At 35.3% G+C, this 25,190-nt stretch overlaps 1 protein-coding gene across 6 annotated transcripts in view; it reads left to right on the forward strand.

Moving 5' to 3' along the window:
- Nucleotides 1-25,190, forward strand: part of SEMA3A (semaphorin 3A) — a 328,521-nt gene that overhangs the window by 222,862 nt on the left and 80,469 nt on the right. For all 6 annotated transcript variants that reach the window (XM_050713415.1, XM_035549396.2, XM_035549395.2 and 3 more), the window contains one exon: nt 6,397-6,516. In XM_050713415.1, coding sequence (XP_050569372.1) covers nt 6,397-6,516 — 120 coding nt within the window. The remainder of the gene's footprint in view (nt 1-6,396; nt 6,517-25,190) is intronic.

Consider the following 25,190-nt stretch of genomic DNA (forward strand, 5'->3'; position numbering starts at 1 on the left):
CTCACACTGAGGAGGGCTTCCTTGCACATGCTTGCTGATGTGCTAAAGTGTTTGAAGGATCTAGCTGAGAACCGTTCATCTGTGTACAAGAGATTAAATATATATTTATTGCACCAACAGTCCAGAAGTATTTTCCGTGAAACAGTGCTATTGCATACTGAAAAAGATACCTAGCCAATACAGACTGAACTGATTGCAGCTGGCAGTAGACCACTGGCAAAAGAAAGAAGTAAAAAAGCTCCCTGATAACTTGGGAACATCTTTCAACAGTGTGATAACTATGAATGACAGCAGTAATATCAGGGATTACTTATTCTCCATGGATTCCTGACCTCGCCTCTTGAGAATTCAACTAATTAGACAGAAGGAAAAAAAAAAAAAAGTAAACATATTAATTAAACTCTTGCATGGGACTTAATATGGAAACTGTCTGTTCATTTGATTTGAAAGACAAAACATGCATTTGTTTTGTTTGTCCAGCTGTTAGACGATAGCTTTAAATCCCTTTGTGTATCCAGTTTAGACAAAACCTTCTGATATTTTAATCACGTAGCCATGTGGGAAGGTTGAAATAAAGGAAGAATGTATGACAGGGTCTGATCATTATCTGGATTAAATCAGCAGAAAACCGTTGAAGCTAATGATACAGTAATGGATTATTTGGCCTTTTACTCAGTGCCCTGCATAATCTGTCCGCTTATATTTGCTGTAATATCTGTGAAGCAGTATAGACATCAATGCTGTTTTTTTTTTTGTTTGATTGTTTGTTTTTTAATAGAAACTTCTTCTTTAAAATAAGGAAAAAAAAAGCCTGGATATTAATTAGTCAGTGGGACTTACTCCTTAAACATCCCCTTAAAAAAAGATATAATTGAAAACTCTTTACTGCATCAGTAATCCAGACTGAAGGATGTAAATTTCAGGCTTCTTGGGGAGACATAATTACTGGAAACTCATAAAAACCACCGAAATTCAGTTTTAATTTTCATATGCAGAGCAGATGTTTTGACAGATGGATGGACTTTATTTTTGTAAGTGTCCGGGAAAAGTCTGCATAACAGTCTAATCAGTGTTACATATCTGTAGTGTTTGTTTTTCAATCTTTCTGCTTTTGGCTCCTATGCTTTTTGTTGCAGACATTTTCTTTGTAATTTATTTTTTCAGGATAATCTCTCTCTCCATAATCCTTTCTATCAATTTGATGCATAAATATTGGAAATCTCAAAAATTAAATGTATATGTTTGGTTAGTGTCAGACATAGTGATATTCATATGGTGGGTGTCCTGCTGGAAAGCTTAATTAATACTTTATCTTCTCTTCAAGACAGGCCCTCTGCCCTTATTTGTAATATATAATATTAGGATTTGGAATTTAGACTTAAGGTCTCTGTCCAGACACACTGGAACTCTTTGACCTTAATTCACACTCTGACTTTAAGTGACAATCTAACAATTTCTCAACTTGTACTACAAATAAGAGTTTAGTGCAGGAGGTCTTGCAGCAAGGTTGGTTCCTTCGCTGCAATACCTTAGTATGATGGAATGATTTTAGCTACTTTAATTTCAATAAACTATCCCTCTATAACCAAGAAGGAGCACTAACCATTACTTTGGGCATGCTTTAGAGGATAGTGGTAATCATGTCATCACAGTAGCAGCTCCAGAATTTACATGGTGAAAAAATAATAATAATAAAAAAAAATAGTAGCTTTCTGAAGAAGTTACCTCTGTCAGGACAGAGAGACAGAGACCTCATAAACTATGCTAAGAGTCTCCAGGCATGATGCTGGGGCTTAGCTGCTTAGATTTTAAGTTAGAGATGCTTCAGCACAAGGCCAAAGGCAGAACCTACAGCTCTCAGGAAACCTTCTGCTATTTATTGAAATATAAATGAAGATTAATCCTCTCCTGCACTAGGCAAGACAAATGAGTGGGGATTTTCAGGACTGCAGTAACTCCCACATGATGTACCTAATTTTCTCTTTGAATGTCTACCTCAATCATTCTGTACCATATGCAATCACTTATGCTTTCTGCTATATGTATGTATATATAAACTCAAGCTTTAGGGCATAAACCTGTGTTTAGCTTTATACAGACAAGAAAAAAATTCCTAATATGAAACTATCCATTATAAGAAACAGGATTATTAGGTGGAAGAATTCTAGTGATTCACTATGGTGATTCCAGTACTCCTCTTTTTTAAAACGTATTTTCATTGCCTATCCAAGTTATATTTTCCTGCCTACAAAGAACTCTGCAAACTTTGCATTCATTTTCATATATTCATTTACATTATTAGGCTAGAAGTATTTAAAATTCCCACTCCACTCAGCTTTCAAATATTAAAAAATAAAAATAAAAATAAATTTCCCAACTAGAAAGTAATTTTTGAAAGTCTAATTTTCTTCCTTAAACTGTTTTACTTGAAGAACAACAATATTCAAAGGATATGAATTTGTCCAGAACATGTTCCCTTTAAACAATGTTCCCTTCCTGGGAAGAGCAAAAATGGATTCAAAGGTACCGGGGGCTGAACTCACGTGTGGACACAGTGTTTAAATTTCCTGATAATTTGATCATTACACCTGCTGGCTCTTGGTTCCTTCCTGTTTCTCCACTGAATATTTTCTCCCAAATGCTGTAACGTACCAAGATACTACATTTCTTTTGTAGTCTTCACTTCCTTTCCAGTATCTTACACTCTGAGACCATATAGTGAAATGCCTCCTGCTGGCATGGACCTTCATACTAACAATACAGTGTTGGCCTGAGGGCCTGGCAGCAGGGGATGTGGCTGCCAAGTAGGACAAGCCCAGTTAGAGACAACCAAGTCATTCCAGGCCTTCAGCCAAGGTGGTTGGTGGTTGCTTTGTAGTCAAATTGATGTAGCCACCAGTGTTGGGACCGGCAGAGCTGAGTGCCAGATTTCTCAGCTGAATACCACTGCACAAGCTGTGAAGCCAGGGCAGGTTTGGGGAAACAGATCCTGGACATCTGAGTCAGTCACCCCAGTCTTATGTAGTGGTAGACACAAGTCTTCTCAAAGCACACACAGTTTCTCTGATCATAATATCTTCTTTAGCATACATGTATGCTGAAATTTGGAGTTTGAATGAATCATGGAGAGCTGTTAAAGTAGTTACAGTATAGATTTTATTATTATTATTGTTGTTTTTTTTTTTTTCCCAGAGTCACATAAACTGGTAAAACCAAGTATTCACCTTCACGGAGCAAACTCTTATTCTGCTCAGTGTATCACTCACAAACTCACAGGTACAGTGACATTTCCACACATCGTGCTGTATCTGTGCAGCTGTACTTAAGCACAATTAGGCGAAGGAAGGACTTAATCAATGGAAATCAAAGAGACTGTTGCTATTGTTCCAGTGAGAATAGTCCTGTCTCCCAGGCAGGGCAAAAACTTCACTTTGAACTTCCTGAGTTGACAAGGGCTTAAATCAGAACTTTAACTTTACTTTGATGTCATTTATTGTGGTTTAATACCCCTCTTTATTTATTTTTTTACAGTCATGTAAAATATATAAAGAAACCTAATCTGTTAGGGAGGTGTATGAGAATTTACTGAATGGATCTTAATGGTTCCTTTATGCAGCTATAAAACACAGAGAAGCTATATGACCAGTCTGAGCTGGACTAGGGACTTTAAATGTTATACAAATTTATTTGTTATAGTCAAAGGTTTATTGCTGTAAGTATTTACCTTCCCCATTGTTTAACTAGGTAGTGTATTTCTCAGACATCTATAATAAAAAATGTGTTGCACAATGAATTTAGGAGAGCTTAAAGGCAGGGATGAATAAACCAAATCACTTATAATATGAGCAATTATATATAGAAATAGTAATTCTACTGATATAAACTCAGTTACAGTACAATCGAAGCTCAACAGTTGAAGCAAAAATATGGTTAGGAAAAAGTTAAACTATTTTTTTCTTCTCCTTCCAACTGCAGACTAATCTGGAATAATTCAGTGAAGCTGGTAGAATTTTTCTTAATTTCCCTCCAAAGAAATCAAAGAAGGCTCTGCCCAGAAGTGAAGAAGGGTTTTCCATCTCATGTTTAAAATACTAGCTATCTAAAATCTTCTTGCTGTATAGTATATGCAGATGAACAGTATTTAACAAATGCCTATAGAGTCACAGGTACTGTGTTGCTATAAATCAGAATAGCTCCACTGAAATCAGCAAAACAAATTGTAATTTATCCTGGCTGTGGATCTAGCCCACGTACTCACAGCGTTTTGTAAAGGTGTGTGTCCATTGGCCTCTGTCATTTCATGTTCTTCAGGCAGGCAATTCTTAAATAGTAGACCACAAAGACATTTCTAAAATCAAGATATATCAAATCAGACAAGGCAAAGCACAGTCCTACTGAAACAGATGTGTGATTATATTTGACCAGATACAGCGTTAAGGAAGAAAATTCTGGATGCTTTAATAATACACAAACCATTGGTCAGTTTTAAATTATGCAGTGTCAGTGTTTGATGCTTCAGCTGGAACACAGAATATCAGAGTTTATGCAAGGATCTGCTTCAATTTTGTTCATTTTTAATGTTATGTGAATTTACGGTATTTGCTCATTTTTATTCTTGCAGGTTTTGAATTAGTAATACATTTTCACAGGTTCTCCATATTTCTTTTATTAATAAGAACAAAGGACAATAGTATTAAGAACAATATAGAAACATACAGTGTAATTTTGATGATTTATGCCAGGTATTTGTTTAGTACTCTACCATTGTGACAGTGAAAAGCAGCATGTGAATATATGTAATAAATGTATGTTCGTGTTTATATATGTGGGAGGAAGAATATGTATGAACCAGAATTTTCGTGTGTTTTTATTAAGAAAGGTCAGAATGGAAAGAATTAAGAGAGACCCCTGGTAACATCCATCTCTATTTCTTTCAATTTCCTGTTGGATTACTTTAACTATCTCTATGTTTTCTCTTCCATCTCAGTTGGAAAGATAACTTAGGTTGTCAGCAGTAAGCCGAGGACATAGTAGGATTCTATAGACTTTTCTCTACAGTACTCGTTTTAGTACTTTGCCATTAACTGTTACGCAAATAAACAATAAAATTGGAAGAGCAAAGTCATTTTGGTGCAGTCCATTATGTGAAGCAGGGAATCAGTATTTTATATAAGTTCACTGCTTTTCTCAGTGGTGGCCTAAGGCATGCCTCAAATTGCACATGAATTTTCATGGCAGAGCCATAATTTTCTGGTTGAGATTATCTGGTTTAATTAGTAACCAAGTTACAGAGCAAGATGATGCCAGGCAATGAGATCTCTGTAGAGGTGGTAGCTAAAGTGGTGTTTCCGTGGGCCCTGGTCTACTCGGAGAGGTAAAACTGAGTGTTATAAAAAGGCACCAACTAAAGACTAAAAAGGCACCAACTATACATTGAAAAGTTTCCTCCATTATTTTTACACAAACTTTACTGGAAATGGTTGTTCTATTTTAATGTTCTTATTTTTCTCCTATTTGAAATCCATTATAAAATTGTGTTAGTAGACTGATTCACAGCCATTGACATTTATTTTCATTGTTAGACCTGGTGGAAATGGAAAGATTAAAGAAAAAAATCTTAACTATCAGGTTAGACATTTGCATTCTAATATGGAAATTAATAACATTTCATTAATAACAGGCATTAATAACAACATTTTTACTAACAGATAAGAGATTATGCTTATGCTAGGGACTGTTAGAACATTTTTAAGTATTGAGAACTAGAATTACTCATGATGGATAATTTACTCAAGTGGAATATGCAAAGCTTATATTTTAGGGGTCATAAACAGTTCCAATAAAGTTAAGTGTATGTATTCATCTTTCTAAAACTGGTCCCTAAACATAGACAATGGGGGCGAGGCAGCATTCATATTGTTGGTAGAAATGTTATATCAATTATTTGTTTTTCATCAACTCCTTCCATCTGGCCCATCTTTTTTTTTTCTCATTGTTACTTAATTGAATACAAGCAAACAGTTGGTCCATTTTTCTTCATTATTTTATTCTGACACATTTCTATAAATGGGTTTTGTCTTACAAACACGGCAATGCCATAAATTACAAAGATGAAGAGTGTCTGAAACAAACGAGGAAAATTGTTGTATAATTTTTTGTTCAGGGTTGGATGCTTTATTAAATGACAACCAAAGATATTTAAATGAGATCCTAAATCAGGCTGTTTATTAAATGCTTAGTGCTAAACATGCTTATAAACAGCTTGAAATGATCACACCTTAAAATCTGTTCATTCAGCCATAAATCCACAACACAGAAAGCACTCCCATTAGTCATAATCACCAAATTAACTTCAAGGATGCTTTTTTTTTTTTTTTTTTTTCCTTTTCTTTGCAGAGAGAATGTGCTAATTTCATCAAGGTGCTCAAGACTTATAACCAAACCCACTTGTACGCCTGTGGAACTGGGGCTTTTCATCCAGTGTGCACATATATTGAAGTTGGAAGCCATCCTGAGGTAAATTATCTTAAAACAATATTTCTTGTTTAATCTTTTTTGGTGTTCAGCCATGAGCCCTCTGCCAGAATACTCTCACTCTTTTCTGCAGCTCAATGAATGGATCTGGTAGGACCTGCTCTCACCAGACTCTGGTGCTGATTGATAAATCACAACCAGATCTGTGCTTTTCTCTCCCACACGGCATCCCTTCCGCCTGGCTCTTAAGTAAATACCAATGAGCCCATTCTGCCTCGTTCGTAGTTCAGCCTGTGCATTTATTCTGAGGCCAACTTTGTCCTTTAGTCTCCTACTACAGAGTACAGTCTGACACCATGGCAGCTTTCTCCCAGCTGGGAATTAAAATTGTGCTACGCCTTCATAAATCCCACTTCTCAGATTTGTCCTAACACGTCAACATGTTTTCATATGTGACCTATGTTTTGTTTCCTTACTTTTTTTTTTTTTGTGAAAAGTGAATAATTTTTCCTCTCTTTTCCACATTTATTTTAATCTCTTTTTTTTTTTTTTTTTTTCTGACTTTTGCTTAGTACTGCAGAAGGGATGGCATAGCTCTTGTAATATTTTTTCAGTGATTGTCATAACTACATAAGCATGGTCTTCTGTGAAAAACAGTATCACCCACAGAAAGCAATAGGGCCATGCTGATTTTCCTCCTGGCTGCAGATTAGACTAGAATGTCTTTGTGCTCCTGCAGTTGATTTAATTTCAATCTTTTTTTTTTTTTCCAGAAAAGCAAAACTTTTATTTTCCTATTAATCTGAGTACTTAATATCAGTAAATCCACTTTATTGTACTTCCAGTCCAGCTAACCTAAGTTGCTCCATGGACTGTTTCAGTTTAGCAGCCAGACTCTTGATGTGTTTTCAGCACTCACTTACTTCATTTAAGGATATGTTTTATTGGTGAATCCATAGTTATGTTACTTGTAGCTTCTGTGTTCTCTGAAGAACAGTTCTTTCAACTTACCTTATGGTTTTGCAATTCAGGTTTTCAGATTTCTCTGAATAGAAAGACACCACTGTTAAATGAATGAGAACTCTGTTATTTAAAAATCAGAATTTCTTCTCCTAGAAAAATTAGCAGACATTTTGAGTGTTGACTTTATAGTCTGGAAACCATTTTTCTCTATAAAAATGTCTTTTGATATTTGAAATATGAGTCTTTTTAATGTTCTAAACATAAGGTTTTGAAGGAATAAAGGAGCTGCAAAGTAGAAGGGTTTTTATTTTTTTATTTTTCATTTTATTATTTTTTTTATATATATATTCATTAATGCTTTATTCCAGAATGCATTCTTGGCAATTAGTGATTGTCTCTTGACCATACACAGTATGTCATTGCTTACTGCATTAAACAGATTCTCTGTTTCCTGAGATCCATTTGGGAATTGGTAGACATATTAATTAACTCTAGTTCCGTAAGATGTGTGTCAATCAAACCTTGGCTATCTGCCAAGTGAATCTATCTGCAGAGAGATAGCTGGTATGAGGTCATTTACTTCTACATGTGGCTGTTTTATGACTGTGCCATAAAACCAACACACACTTTATGAAGGATTTATAGAAAGGATGATCAGAGATGAGAGGCCGGATCCAACCTTGGTTTAACATTCAATGTTTTGAAAGACTTGAGTCAATGATGTGTTTGGCCCTGGAGCTGAAAGAGGATGTTTGTTTTAGCTTCCTTTTATCAGTCCATAACTATCAACAAAATCTAAATAATTGCTTTTTTCTTTTTGGTCATTTATGCAGTAAGTTTGTTAGCCCCCATGTGCCCGAATCATTCTCATGAACCATTGTTTCAGCTTTGCAAACCAGGGAAAGGATAATGTACATCTGGACTGACATGGTCACTGATAGCTTCTGATTTCCCTTTCATGTTTAAGCTATGAGTGAAATCACCCTTAACTTTCCCTTCATTAGCACAAGTTTCTCTATCCTCTGAATGATTGTGTAGGAAGAGTCATTACCTTCTCGGTCCAGTTCTTACTGTGCAGAGAGAAGCTGGGGCAAAGAGGAGGCACTAGTACCCACCTACTCTCGTGCTTTGACAAATGTGATAGTCTATGTCCTGTCCCTTACAAAGGTGATAATTGGACAAGTAAATGAATTAATTAAGTTTGCAATGAAAAACAGCCTGGACTGTCTTTCTCTTAGCTAGAGCTTACATCAACAGCCTAGCCAGGAATTTCAGGAGTTTCAGTGTGTCTTCTGCAGAAGCAGAGGGAAGAAGAGGGTGCTTGATTGACAGCAGCTATTAGAGACATAAAGAACGGGGGGATACGATGTTAACGCCTCAGCCTACACTCTGCATCCATAAGAGCCAGCTGGTTTATGTGGTCATGTCAGACAGCAGCACTGGACGTGTCAAAGGGCCGCTGCTTCTGTATTGTGTATAGTTTATACCTCCCTAACATTCTAAAAAAGGTAAAGAGTAAAAGTGAAAGCAAAGGGTTGATTTTGAGTTTAAAAATTGCCATCTAAAACATTTCCTGAAGATTCATTTTCTGCCACAACACTTGTGGAAAATTAGCTGACTTCACCATCTGCTTGTTTATTTTCAAGCACTTAAAGAGGTAAATGTGAACTGATTAGGGGAATAGTAAGGGAATGTACCTACTGTCTAATAAGACTGCTTGTTTATGTGGTGGCGGAATGGAACCCACCTGTCCGAGTCTGGTGGAGGAGTGGAAATTAGTGTGTGTCAAACTGAAGATGGAAAAAATGAAATTTAAAGAAAAGAGTGGGAAGTGATAGAGAAGACACTAGAAGCAATTGGAGCAAGCTGCAGAGGGCAGGAATATGGTACAATTCTTATGACTGGGAAAGGAAATAAATTGCTTTGTGTGACAGTCATAAAATAATGGGAATATGAATTGTTAAATCTGTTGAATATCTCTTCGATATGAAGCAGCATATTACAGCCCCATTCCATACTTGAAGAAAACCATTTCTAGTGATGAAACTAGGCAGATCTAATTGAGTTTGATGAAGTACAGTATGAGAAATAATAATAAAAAGGTAAAAGGATATGAACAGCATGCTGTGCATCTGATTAAAAATGATCTGCACAAATGTATACAGTGTAATATGTTGTGAATTACACCACATTCTAAGGAGTAAAGCAGACTAATCTGTACTTAAATCCATTCCAGATGTGGGAGTGAATAACCACAGTATTTAGAGAGAAGAATAAAGCTAAAGTTTGAATAGACTTTAAGCACGTAAGGCATGAGTAAGCAGGAAAGAACATATTTAGAGAGAACATAGCATGTGTATATGCACAAAATACCTGAGGAGAACCTAATTTAAACCTTGAGATCATCCACTGCAGAGTCTATATTTGTACCTTTCACTGAATAGGGTAAACTGGTTCATATGCAAATGAATACAATGTACATCCCTGAATTTATGTGAGATGACCTAACACAGACACCTACACCAGCTTCAGGGGCTTGTTAGGCAACAAGTGGCATTCTGTCTAGATAACGCAATATAGCACAAGAAAGCAATTACTACAATTGAGTAGTACAAAATACAAGAAAGCAATTAGTAGAACCATGTTCTGCTCCCACTGACTTCTGAGGAAACAGGATTGAATGTGTAGGAATGTTGTCTTTACAGTTGCAAAATTACACAAGTCAGATCTGTGCTTGAAAGAAACACATCCAACTGCAGGGAGACACATAGGTGCATTAAACCCACTAGAAAATCACAACAGGATGCAAAATGCACCTGCCTGTGTGTGCCTGAGCAGGGGGAAGCAGCCCTGTTCCATTTCCCCAGGGTTGCCTGTGGGGTAGTTTGTATGAACATGCAAAGAACAGTCCTGTTTAAGGAAAGAACAGGATTTTCCATTTACTTAACCCTTATGTACAGGTGGAAGTATAGAGAGTGCCTTTTTTTTTTTTTTTTTTTTTTTTTTTTAACACTCGAGACAGGCACTGCAAAGAGCTGTACTAAACTGTTTGCCAGATCTTCAGCAGGAATACATTAGGGTTTCTTCAACAGAGGTAAATCAATAGACGCTGTCTGAAGAACTAACCCAGCTTCTTTTATTGTCTCCTAATTCCAAATTTCTTGTCATTGTCCAACAGATTAAAACTCATTTTTAACTGGATGAACTTAAAAGATCTGGGATCACTTTACTTGCAGGTTATTTCTCATTCTTAATCAATAAAGAAGCTCTAAGCTTAGTTCAGATTTATGATGTACATAAAACATTAAGTTATTGCATATGAAGTTATATAATGCTACCACCTGTAACATATTTGCTTTTTCCGGTCTCTGTGTATTTTAAACATCTTTAGTTCAACTCATAAAATTTTGCTGAATTATACCTTCTTCATTTTTTTTTCCTCTTCTGTACTTCACATTAGAAGAGGTCTAGAGTGCATTTTCTAAGTAATGGACATCCTGTTTTATACATTTATGTATCTGCCTTTTTATCTGTCTGTCTGTATATAAGTATGTGTATATTATACTTATTTATGTATATAGTGATGGAAAAGCTTTTGGGGGAGATTTTTTTTTATTTTTTTTTCCTTAAAGAATGACTTTGAAGGAACCCATTACTTGAAGGACCAGTGCTACTGTTGGTAGAAAACATGTTGTGTTTCATTATCTAATATAAAATCCAGGGTGAAACATTGACTTCACTAGCAGCAGATGTGGCATAAATTGGCCTAACTTCATTGAAGACAGCAAAGCTGTGTCAGTTTACATCAGTTAAGATTCTGAACAGTGGTTTTTAAATGAAACATTTGAGAAAATGATAGTTTAAGTTAAGAATCAATTCAGGCTAATTGGCTTCCCTTCTAATTAATTGTACCTTTATGTAGTTTTATATGCTTATCAAATATTTATAGAAAATAAGAAGGGAAGGGAGATTGCTAAAGGATGATCTTCATTTGTGATGAGGATATAGCATTGTGATATAGGAATTATTTGATACAATTATTTGTGACATACCAGGTCTAAGCATGACTGTAATCACAGAGAAATGCCAATAAAGGAATATCTACTCTGCAGGCAGTAGCAGCCTATTTTAGTTCAGAGATGCTTGTACCTTTCAGACTAATATAGATCCAGTTAGTATATTACATGAAAATAAAACCTGAAGAGCCAGATCTCTGGCTTATGTATAGTGTAAGCACTTCTTAAAGCATTAAAAAAAAAAAAAAAAAAGGAAAACATTTCATAATGGTTTGTGCTATATTGGAAAATTACAGATACTCAAATTTTTTGCTGTAGTGGTGGTTCAGGTTTGCAAAAGTTGGTAAGTAATAGGGCAGTCAGCATTAGGCACACATCTGTCCAGGCATCTCTCAGGGTCAGTGGCCAAAATCACAAAATAAAGGGGCTTGATTTCTCTGGAGTCTGCTGGATCTGCAAACCATCACTTCTGTTGCTCCATATTATATTGATTTCCAGACCATTATGCTACCCTGTATGAAAACTCTTTGCGTAGAATCAGGCTTTTCACACATGTACAATTTACCTCCACTGTCAAAAAGAATAAATCTTGGCATAGCTGTAGCATGTGCTTCCTAGCATGTAAGAAGTATATAGTATATGTATATGCAGCTATATGTAGCTATGTATAGCATATGATTCTTATTCCAAGCCATAATTCACTGTATGATTGGTTGGGAAAGGATATGGAACTTTCAAGGGAACTTTCCAATGACCCGAAGACAGTATTTACTGCAGGAGTACAGGGAGGGGACAGAGATCATGATAATCCTTTGTCATTTTCTCTGGCAAGGTTTGACAACCATTTCCATAAGGATATGTTGTTGGAAGCTCTACACATTTTAAAGCACCATTGCACAGTATGTATTTCTTACAGACTGAGTGCTGTGTCCCAAATGGCACCTCTTGTTACATGATATTATCTTGTGATAAAGTTACAGATGTAGAAGGTCAACACGAAGAGGTAATTTGATTCCCATTTAAAAGACTTTTTGAAAAACTCCATAAACCTCTTTGTAAACAAATATGAATCAGGTTGGTGGTTAAGGCCTATTATTTATGAAGGCCTGTCTTCGAATGCATTGCAGATCACTTTTGACTTTAGTTGTATTTTGAACCCTTGGTTGCTAAAAGAAAAGTTAATAAAACTCAGATTTTTCAAAACTTCATTCTGTCATCCTGAACCAAAAGATAATTCCAATAAAAACTTATTTCCAGAGTAGATCTTTTCAAATAGAATTATAAGGTTTTGTATGTTAATTCAACTGTTGGAATAGTTTAATTTATGAGGTAAACTTCTCTAAACTGAATAGCTCACGTGGTAGCAATGGCTGACATCTTTCCTACCCCTCCCTGTTAAGCTACACAGCTACTACTGAGGTTTCATCCTGAGCAAAGTGAGATACTGAAGAGAAAAATGTTGAGATTTATTTTTCTTTTTTGTATCCTGTTTTAACAAGATAGGGATTTATTTTCCAATGCAAATTATAATACATAGTAAACTTTTGGTGTAAACCACACAGTTAAAAGTATAATCATTTAAATTTGCAGCCTGTGTTCATTTTCTTGACGTAGTCAATTAAGAAGGATGTGCCTTTATGGCAGCTGAATATTTGACAACCAGCTGATTCATTTTGTTTTCAATTTAGCAACAAAAAAGTACATTTGTAAGAATAGGGCTACTCAAAATCATATACATGCAAAGGACCTGGTTCAGTATCTAAAAATTCAGATACAGTACTAATACCTTTGGGGGGGAGTATTTAGCAAAGGGGTCATGCTTTAATCATTGACAGGAAATGTGAACACCTTAGGTTTTCAGTTGTTTAATGCATTTAATGCATTCAGTTCTGCCCTTGCATATTTCATAATTACACCTAACCAATTTGGAATCTATTTATGTCTAAAGTGACAGAAAATCAGTAATTATGTCTGAGGTTCAGTCTGAGATTTATAAGTTGAACATTTACATGCAGGAAATGAAATCAAGTTTTAAAACTATCACAAGTCAAAGCACTGTGTTTGGCTATTTTATTTCTTCATCTTTATTCCTCAGTCTACAGACTTAATTGGCTTAGTCAAAATGGAAGCACAGTTCTTTACTCTCATACAGAGGGGAGGTGTAAGATATGAAGAGACGCAGAACAAAGACATGAAATATACAATTGCAAGGGCCATTTCTGCATAGCAGAAAACACTAATGAACGCCCTATTATTATTCAAGTCTGATCAGTTCAACTATTCAGCAACTAACTTTTGTTTAGGACTTGATAAATATATCCAAATTGCTAAGGCAGACTTGCTTTCTTTTTCAGATAAAAACAAACAAACAAACAAACAAGCAAAACCTATCAGATCCATATTACTTTGTACATGTTTTAAAGAAAATGTAAATGAAAGTCACTCCACAGGTGATGTTCTGGCACTCTGCAGTTTGGTTTTAATTGAAAACTTCCCTAAAATGAAAAAGAATTGGTAAGAATACGGTCTGTAGAGAGAGCATCAGTGTTTCTGTGGATCTGGCCTGATCATTAGAGACAAGCAATGCCATAAAATTAAATTTTGTAATAGTGAGAACCTGTGTATTCTCCTCCAGTACGTAAAAGGAAGGAAAAAAAATCCTTCACACAAAGTAACAGAGAAACTTTTAGATTATTTCAGTGCAAAAAGAGTCTAGCATGAAGTGTAGTGTCGATTTTGAACCCCTTGCCTCCTAATGAGTGCAATCTATGCGCTAGCACGCTTCCACTGAGATAACTGAGAAGACCATTGTTCCCCCAATGTACATTGCTTTTGGCCTTCTGTTGCTGACAAATGCTGGTTGATTACAGTGGAGAACTGTATACAGTATGCCACAGCTGAGTGACTTCCATGAATGGGAAACTAAAGCCAGTCGACATATTCATTAGGTTCAAAGAAATGAGTCTCAGAGCTGTGGGAAAACTTTTGTTTATGCTGCTAAAGGGGAGGGAAAAAAAAAAAAAAACGGAGATAGAAAGAGGCCTCCACGGAAGGAAATTCACTGAGTGGAGTGTGTACACGTGCACATGCAAGACTGCCGAGTGGATTTTCACTTGTATACCACGTGTACCAACCTTCTTTATGAGTCCATTCCCTAAAACCGTATCACAGAAAGGATAGATAACTTCAAATATGTTCAGATAATGCATGGTTCATGTTTAAGGAACTCTTAGGATCTTGGCCTAATTTTTATTTTATTTTTAAATCGGGGGTGTTTATTTCCACGTAACAGTTGTCTTCAGTGAAGTCCTGAATGACATATAGAAATGTAACGAAGACAGACATTTGCTCATTTATATAGTCATAGAAAAAAAATAAAATAAAAAAAATGGCTGTTTTAAAAATATTAGTTTTTGTGATCACTACCAGAGAAGCTGAGAATACATCCACTATTTGCACTTGGATGTTAATTATTTCTTCTATCAGTTAAAGGATGTTATGATTAATTATTCATTTCCAGAATGTAAATATTTCCATTGGCACATGGTTACCTCATTTAAAGTAATACCTCATAAGATAATACAATTTCCTAATTCATTACAAACTTACATTGTAATATTTAGAGAGATGGCAACCAGATTAAGATGTAGATCCAGTTTTCTTGGTGGTAGTATTATGTGCATTCATCACAGAGCCTATAGTGTTTCTAGTAGAACAGAAGCTCAACATTTGACTCTTGTTAAAGTAACAATTGAAAACCCAACTTCACAGTCGTGCAACATATGTAAAATTTCATCCGCACACCTCCTGAAATAAAAAGACAAGTATGGCTGAATTCTTTGATCTCTCAACCAACATGGGGGAGAAAAAAAATAACAAACCACCATCTGTTGGGAAAAATAAAAAAATAAAACCAATAGAAACCTAGTATACATTGTAGACAGCCTTAATTAAGGAAATTGTTTATAAATAGAATTATTTCTTGATTTAGAGATTCAGGAGGAAGCAAAACTGAAAGAGGGCGTTACCAAGCACAGATTTGGATAAGTCAGCGTCAAAGCAACATTTTTCATTGTGGGATCCATGTCACAAAATTCCATTTGACAGGGCCTGACCTCATGGAGAAGAAACCCATTTTAAGTAGGATTTCTGCAGCTGAAGGAAGTGACTGTATTGTGTTTGTAGCTCAATGCAAACATCTTGTCAACCAGGCTTTAAACAATCAAGATCACAATGCAGCAGATTTCAGCTGTGCATGATGCTCCACATATAGACCATGGAGCTGTGAAAAGCACAACCACAAACTAACAAGAGCATATAGTAAATAATCAGATGAAAGGATCTAACAAGGAGCCTGTTGACATTAATCGACTTCTCTGGACTGTATCTAAAATTTTATGAGAGCTGATGTATAGTGAAGTGCTTTTCAGACTTGATTTTTACAGGCTGTGGGATACATTCAGCTCACAGAATTTGCATGTACCTTTTAAACAGCATCGCTGAAAACATTGTCCATTTTCATGCTTTCAGACCAGTCTCATATTTATCCTTTCTGCATATTCACAGTGCGTGTGTGCTTAATGGTATGCATGCACAGTGACAGGCTTGAGGTCAGTCCCTGGATAGGACGGGGCAGGCTGTGCTTGGCAGTGGTGCAGCCTGCTCAGCCACAATGGCTGAGCTTGTTCATGCCCAAGCTTTTCCCCCAAACCTCCTCCTGATGTTGTATCTGGCTATAAGAGTCTCAGCTGGTCAGAATACACAGAAAGGGAGCATTTCCCCAAAGGAAAGATGAGAACACTCATCTTGGATTTAATGGATTTAAAAGCAACCTTTCAAACAGATTCAGGAAAGAAAAAGTAGCTTTCCAACAATGGGAGGCCCACTTTGTGTGCTTCCAAGAACCCTTTACATCTCTTCCTTTCATCAACAGCTGCATTTGGCATGACAAAATTGGCTTCTCTACAGTGATTTAGTCTTATTTCTCCTTTGATAAAAAGCAGAACAACTGCAGGTGAAGCTACTATTTCTGTGAGTAAATGGCAGTGCATAGGTATTTCCAGTGGTTGCCTGGTGGAATAGTATAAATAACTTTTCTTCTCTTTCTAGTCTTGACCATCTCCATTTTTATGGACAGACTCATATTTATGTGAAAATGTTTTGATAATATTTTCCAGATGTCTTCTTGCCTTTACAAGATTTGGAAACTGAGTTTCTTCTCTGCCCCATGTAATAGAAAGAACATCTAAAATTTGTTACTATTGAAATAAGTTCAAATCATAAAATACCACTATTTCACAGTTCAGGAGGAAAATAATGGTAAAGACTGATGCTTTGATTAATGATTAGAACTTTTCTTTTTGAGGAGAGAATCTATATGAGATAATGAATAAAAATCTCATATATGCCATACTTATGGAGAACATGGCTGCAAGAGGATCCCTGCAAAACAAGAGCAGATTAAACATATCACTTTTTAACTTTTCAAAATACCTTTAAAAACATAAGGAAAACGTTTTTTGTTGGTACACAATCTTTCATCATTTTTCATCATGTGTTTTGCTAGCATAAGATGACATAGATTAGCAATCAGGTATTTCAAGATCCTAAAAGTCTGACAGGAGAGAAAAATACTTCATCCTTCTTTAAACAGTGTTTTTATGGGAATATGAGTCCCAGTACAGGAATGAGTGCTTGATTGCTGCAATAGTACTTGTCACTAGGAAGAAAATCCAGTTTTAGGAAGAGGTCATGGGTGGCAGATTGTATTTTGTGCAGGGGAGGAACGTGGAACTGTGCATTAAATTATCTAGAAATAACAGGCAAATAGAGAGCGCATGGCCTTAATAATCATTTTTCTTATACATCAGTACTTCTATATTTTGCCATAAATAGTTAATCAATTTACTGTTGGAAGACTGTGGTAGATTAAGAATAGTAACTATTAAGAATAGTAATGAAACAGGCAGTGTTTTAAATATTTGTGCTAGTCCCATATGCCTACTGCTTATGTGATGTTGGAAATCGTTCTAAGGGATCACAGCAGTTCTTTCTGTCCTACAGATCTAAGAATAAAACTTCTTGTAGTCATTGGGGAGAAATATTTACGCTTCCATTCGTTCTCAGTTCTAGCTTACATAGTTTGTATCAACTTGCTTTCTGTTTGTGGCAATCAGTAAGTCTGTTTGGAAACGTGCTGGCTCCTCTTTGAGCTCTTGAGTATAAACCAGACTGAATCTCTGTATCTTCCCTTAAATACCATTCCTGTGAGAGAAATGTACTGTGCCCTTCTGTTCCTTCCTTCACCTCTCCCTCGTTTATGTAAGACAAATAATTTAGTGACTATGACCTGACTCAGAAGAAATATATACCTCAAACTTGTACGTGCCTCTGTGGACTCTGAGTAAATTAGTTATTTCCTAAGTCACTCATTTCATTGGAAAAGGGCGAGTAACTTTCCAACATTACTTGAGAACTCAAACAAAGCCAATCAAAGAAAATTTTTTTTTTCTCTTTCAGCTTCTGAATTATTTGTAATAGACAATTCACATATGGTTGTTTTTATTTATTCCCAGAAGTAAATTTTGTTTTTAAAAAATGTGTTTTTTCTTTAGGTCAGTGAGTCAGAAAAGAATGTGAGGAACCCACTGGATGAAAAAACAGTCACCACTGGAAAATTTAGATAAAAAGAAATAGTGCACAGAACAAATAAATGTATCATGATGAATTCATGCATGTTAGAAGTGGTGGTGACTTGTTATGTCATCTAATCTATTCTAATTTGTGTACATCTGCAGTCATCTACAAGTCTGGACTGCCTTCTCACCTGTAGTGATATAAATCACAGCTAGCAATTCTTGCAATGCAGCATAAATTTGCATTTTAATCATTTTCTCAAATACTTTACAACTAATCATAGCTATATACATTGCCCAGTCCTAAGCAACTCTCTTCCTTTTCAGTGTATGCATCAAGCAGTTCCAAAAGAGCTGTCATATAACTTTTACCTTGTATGATTGCATATATTTTAATTTAAAAATACTACCTCATTTATGAAAATCTATGGATTCCTTTGAGTAGCAACGTGGTCACACTCAGGGAGATATGTTAATAAACGTTCACAAGTACATAATCAGACGAGAGCACAATACACTCTATTAATGAAATATGATCCATAATGAATTTTGCATGGGAGTACTAATAACTACCTTTAGGTTAAAGTGATCAGATGTCACAGTATAACAATATCTGTCTAGATGTGTATCATTACAGCAAAGTAATTAAAGGTTACTTAGCTGTTAAATGGTTACCTTGGAGGAATCCTTGAATAAAGTGGTTTCAAACATGCCTTCACAATGAAATTAATTAAGGAAATTAAAAGTCAGCCTTGTAGTAATCTATTTTATGTGCAGAATATCTGGCATATAAATATATAATATGATTGGTGACAGAAAGCTGAGGAGTTGAAGATATGCCCAGTTATTTTTAAATTTAAAATAGTCTCGGTTGTTCTTATGTGTAAGATAATGTTTATGCTGTTGGGTTGAAAAGAATGGTGGCAAAATATCTGAAAAGGAATGGAGTATCAAAGTTATCATTGTCCTGTTCCAAGTGCTGCTTGAGTACAAAGCTCAAGTAACTCAGGATGGGAGAAGTATTAAAATTCACTCAATTCTTTTCACACAGCTGCACTACATGGAGTTAAAAGCCTGATAATGAGTGACTAGAGTTTTGCTAACAGCTCTATCTGACTCATCAGAAGGATGCTTTCAGGGATTACTAGTTTGGTGCCTTCTTCTGTACTTAACATAAACCACACCAGAAAAGTTGAGCAAGTGGCTTGATCTGTGTGTAAACATTTCTCATCGCTGTTGAAGTGGGAATATGACATGGATGACACCCTTGACAGAGCAGGGCACTTCAGAAATGAGAGAAAATTATTTTTCCTCATAATTTCTGTGCTGGATTGAAAATTCATTTCATAGTTGTTGACTTTAAAATCATTTCCTAGAATTATGCAAACCAACAGTGACAAATGCACAGTGCATTTTGTTTTTCTTTTTGTTTAAAGAGAAACAATCCACTAGGTAAATAGATTCATCTGTGAGATATGCACGCAAAAAGGTGTAAAGTTCAAATCTCTGCTGTCCTCCTGAAATACTGGCCTTGCTCCAGGCAGTGGCATTATTCACATACCTTAAGTTTTCACCCTTATTTAAATGTTTTGCCTGATCATGTCTCTCGACAAAACAGAGAGAAAAAAGAAATCTGTCTCATGCTGCAGAAAGATTTGCTAATAACATGGCTAGAAATGCATTAACAAAAGGAAAGGAAAGATGGAGATTTCTCGGTAGAAATCTACTTCTTTCATGCCATGATTTGTGTTTTTTTTTTTTGTTGTTGTTGTTCTTTTGTTTTGTTTTGTTTTGTTTTGTGACAGTGAGATAATTAGCACTGGTGGCACCATTTTATCAGTCATATGCAAAGTTGCTGCAAATTTCTGTTGAGGATGACAGTGGTATTACAGATTCTCCTCCAGTCCTCAGGCTTCTGCAGAGACCAAGAGGTTTGGTCTTAATTGGGTTTACTCTCTGCAATTGAGATTTCTTGAAAGATGAAGCTTCAGTTCATTGTTATGTGAAAATCGTCCCATGTCCCTGGGGAAAAAAAAAAAAAAATCCAGGCAAGCTAAAATAACAGTGACAGAGCTATTTGTCCAATGGATAATCTTCTGATGTTCTTCAGAAATCCTCTACACACATAAGCATCCGAAAGACACAAAGTTATAACATATAAATGTAAAAATATAATAATTTTAATAAATAATAATGATAATAGTGTAGGAGTCTAAAAGAATAGGTCAGATTTCTGTGCTGCAGTTTCTCAAATATTACAGTTTCTTACTTCTTGAGCACAGTAAAAGTATATATACTGATTCCAGACCTGCTTTTGAAGGGAGATGAGGGAAAAAAATCTGAGAGGAAGACTCTCTTCCAGTGAGTTACTTTGCCCTGAGGCATGATTTATTTTTATTCTAATTATGAACCAGTAAATGTGTAATCAGAAAACAAATGGCATTGATTACTTGTTCAAAGCAGCAACTCTAATTATTTCATTCTATACTTCCAGGTTGTTTGAAATACAGAATCAACACAAAACCTGAAAGAGTTTTGCCATTTGTATAAATCAACCTTACTTTCTGTAGCTAACGTTTATTTACCAGCTTGCAAAGGGTTTCATAAGGGATTTGACTGCACCTACAATACAAACCATGTGTCAAACAGCAGAAAACTGTGGAGCAATAATGCTGTTGTTTTTTTCCCTTGACTTGAGCCAAGTTTCATTTTCTGTTTGGCTAAGCATCAGTGGTCATGAAGGTGGTATATCAACAATAGTCATGGTGGCATATTCAATTTAATTAGAGTTGGTTGAGGTGCTTAATTTCATTTACTTTTTCTGAACAACAATTTATTTTATTCTGTTTTAACAAACCTTTCTATTTATGCATTTTATTCATCTTTTGTTGTAAGAAACAGGGATCTGGTTTCACTACTCAAGAGTGGGAGTAATGAAAGAGTAACACTCTTCATCAGCCTATGGTTGCCATGCCCATGGACTTTTCCTGGGATACTTACTGGAGAAAACCCTTGAAGTCAGTAGAGTTTAGTCTAGATCACAAAATCTGTTTCCTAACTAAAAAGCTGTGAAACTCATACTGAATTTAGGACACAGAAAGTCTGGACATCATTTAACATGGAACAAGACCACAAAAATTCTTCAACTAGACACAAATACAAGATTTATGTTTTCTCTTAAAGATTGGTGAGGATGTATACAGCAGTATCGGAAAAAGTTGGCTTTGTTTAACCTCAGTCAAGAAAGGGAGCCAGAAAAGGAGAGTATGGACAAGGTAGTGGGAATCTGGGTTGTGGAAGAGCTCTCTGCATGACTTAAGCTTTGTTCACATGCAAATTTGTGAATGTCTCACCAAGGTAGTGCAAATCCTTGCACAGACATTCTCATTTCAGTTAAAGTATTTTTTCACATCTTCTTTTAGCTGCCTGAAAGTGACTGAAAATAAGCTGCTCTTAAACTAGGCTCAGTGTGTAGACACAGAGTGCATCTGTTTACTGGGATCTCATTACATTCGAACATACTGATACAGCTCTGCAGATTAGTGCTTGGACTGAAAAGGCCATTTAGCCTTTCAAAGGATTTTGCAGGAAAGCACGCTGGAAAGCAAGCTGGGAAACAAGACCTTTCTTCTTGTCATTTGTAAGTTTGTGAGTTTGGCTTTTATTTCTTTGTGCAAATGTGTTTTGACGCAGACATTGAAAAGCCATACCCACTGTAAAAAGGATTACCTTGAAGGGAGATAATAAGAAAACAGTGTAAAAGATGGTTAATACAGAAATTTTAAGTCTCTCTGTACAGAGATTATAGCAATATAAATTTTTAAACTCAAGGTGCTTTCTTGAAGTTATAAAAACAGTGACATATCAGAACCACAAAATAAAAGTTTTAAACAGAGGGTAGAAAAAAGTAAAGGGAAATGTGATTTATTTTTTGTAGAAGGGTGATAGAGAATCCCTTGAAAAATGTGATTTATTTTAGCTGACAGTGCAACAAGTAGCTTAGATAACACTTAATAACTTAGATTTTTTTTATTTATTTTTATTTTTTACAATCAGTATATTTCACAGGGTATTAAAGATAATAAACAAGATAAACAAGATATTAAAGATAATAAACAAACATTCAATCAAAATGATTAATTTGATTGGAAGGGTGTGGGGGGAGTGGAAAGAAAGGCACAGTTCAGCTGTACCCACAACACCGGATTTGTTTGGTTAAGCAGTACGGTCAGAAACAAATCCAGACTTAACCTTTCTAAAACATCCCAAACAGATACTAACTTGGTTTTAAATTACTGCAAGAGTTAAACTGGAACAAAAATAGATTGAATATTTTTTTCGTTGGTGGCCCTCCAGTTTTGACTGATCTTGATTCAGGAAAATACTGTATTCATAATAGATTTTATGGAATTAAGAATATGTGATAAAATGTTGTCCTTTAACAGGACCATATTTAAAAACAAGTTTAAATGTTTTCTGTAGTTTGGGGATTAAACCACCAGAAAAATAATTTTAGTCCACTCCCCAAATTTAGGTACCTAAATTTAAATTCTCATATTTGTGTATGTAACTAGGTGAATGTAAATTAATTAGAATTTTATTTCCATTAAATTGTAAATCGAATTACTTTAATGGGTGCTTAGCTAGCTTGGAACTTAAGTCTCATTTTCAATGAGGTGCATAAGAACCTAAATGACATTAAAAGTAATTGTTTTTATGCTTCTTTGAGGAAAATATGTATTTATCTTCTAAAATAAAGTTGGAAGGATGTATAACAATCTTTTATTGGTCAGTCCCAGATTTCATCTACTGCAGACCACATTCACTACTGACAAAATTGGTACCTATTAACTACATCATAGGATAAGTGAGATTTGTGTGTGTGTGTATGTTTTATTATTCTAATTTTTCAGACTTATGTTTTTGTGGAAATGACTTTTTGGTCTCCTATTTGAAAAAATAAAAATAAAGAGTATTTCTTTCATTAATTAAATAACTTCAGCAGTTAGTTCAAGTTTTCCCACCCATTTTTTATTTTGAGACTACTACTTCCAAATTAATAAGACTTAAATTTGAAAAAGACAGTAAGAGAACCTGCAACCAAAATTCAGCCAGAATCCTTCTTGAAAGTAAAAGTCATGTTGAAATGGTAGACTCACCATCTCTGGGGTTGTTTAAGCCAAGGTTGGAATTGGTGCTTAGGGACATGGTCTAGTGGGTGACATTGGTAGTAGGGTGATGGTTGGACCAGATGATCTTGGAGGTCTTTTCCAGCCCTAATGATTTTATGATTCTCTGATTCCAATGTAGCAATAAAAGGCAGTATATTTTAAGAAGGGAAGTAAAGGTTTGATGTAAAGGTTAGTGTCTGCTGTCAGGAGAAGAATCATAAGTACACTTCCTCTCTCATAGGACGCAAGGAGAACTACAAAAATAAGCATAAATAACCCTTATTGTCATTACACAAATGAGGGATTGAAACTTAGCGCTGAATTTAGTTGTAATAATAGAGAAATTTTCAACTTGTTTCCATTAAAATGAGATATCTATATTTTTTCAAGCAACTTCAGCGACCAATTTAAGACAAAGGGAAAGAACTTGGGAGTTGAATATTTATTTTCAAAGTTGTTTTAAAGCCAAAACTCTTGTGCCCTGTGATCACTAACTACTCGTAGATTTCTTTAGAGGTAGGATTAGGCTCTATATGCCAGTCTGTCAAACATGGGCATTAATTACCTATGCATTTAATTGCACACCAAGATGCTTTTATGTAAAGCTGTCTCAGAGTCCCATTCAGAAGGAACAAGCAAATGATTTCATTGTTTTCAGGGAGATTACTCATATATGTAAATTAAAGACAACTCTGAAACCTTTATGCATTTAGGTGCTTCAAAAGGACATTTGTATTTATTTTTTATTCCCAGTTCTCCATACTCCCCACAGAGAGTAACATAGACAGGGAGCTCTGAAGGGCAAAGGAGAGAGAATTGGGGTTTCTTGCAATGCCAATGAGCAATGGGTCATGAGATGGAGAAGAAATGATAGTAAGGAACATGAGTAAGATGTCAACAGGAAAGTATATTGGAGGATCCGGGACTTTCAGTATTTTGCTCTTTCCTGGCATTAAATAATTTATTCACTAATTAGTTTACAGCTTAATTTGAGAGGGAGAGGACTATACATCTTCAGGAATCTTGCTTAGCTTTTGCACCTGTCATAATATCTGTGATGTTCACTACCATGAAGTAAAAATAATTAAATAAAATGAAACAGAAATTCAGAAGCAATGCATTTCAGAAAAGTTCCTGAATATCAATTTACATTTCTCTAGAAAGAATGAAATTCTTTCTCTAGAAAGAATGAAACTAGAAAGAATGAAATTATACAAATCGAATCCAAGAAAAGAACTCAGAAAACAGTATGAAATGTCAGATACAATTTAATTGTACAAGAGTAAAAGCAGACTATTATGCAGATAGAAACAATCCACAGTAACCTGCAGAACAACGTGAACTTAAGTATTGCTCTTAAACTTATATTTTAACGTTCAGAATCCTTGAAATGTAACAGTGCACACATGTGTCTGTTAAAAGCATTTGGTGTCCTTCCTCAGGTTTTACCATCTAACACAGTAGACCAAATCCCCATGTTGAAAATTACTTTTGTGTATTCAAGTATAAATGGCTAAAAGCTAATGTGATGGCAAGGTAGAAGTGATAGACAGGTAAGAATGCAGCTGAAAGAGAAAAGCATCTGGACATTGTAAGATAGAGCAAGTCTGGTCTATTTTATGTCATTTTTGTCACTTCATTTTTTGTTTGCAGCTTACACATACTAATTTTCTAACAGGAATCTTCTACTTCCCTTTAGCAGTTCTATGTAGGGATCTATCCTCATCATGGTACAATTTGTAATAAATGGGTTTTTAACCTCTCATATAAGTTAAGAAGATTAACTGAGCAGAATTTAAAACTTGTGATCAAAAATTGATGGAATGACTTAAAATGAATGACATTCAAGATAGAAAGAGGCTTCTGCATACCAAGAGACAAAATCCAGACAGCAGGAAAATAAGGTTAAATGTATTCTATCTGAAACCATT

This window comes from Cygnus atratus, chromosome 1, assembly GCF_013377495.2.
Source record: "Cygnus atratus isolate AKBS03 ecotype Queensland, Australia chromosome 1, CAtr_DNAZoo_HiC_assembly, whole genome shotgun sequence".
Classification (NCBI taxonomy): Eukaryota; Metazoa; Chordata; class Aves; order Anseriformes; family Anatidae; genus Cygnus; species Cygnus atratus.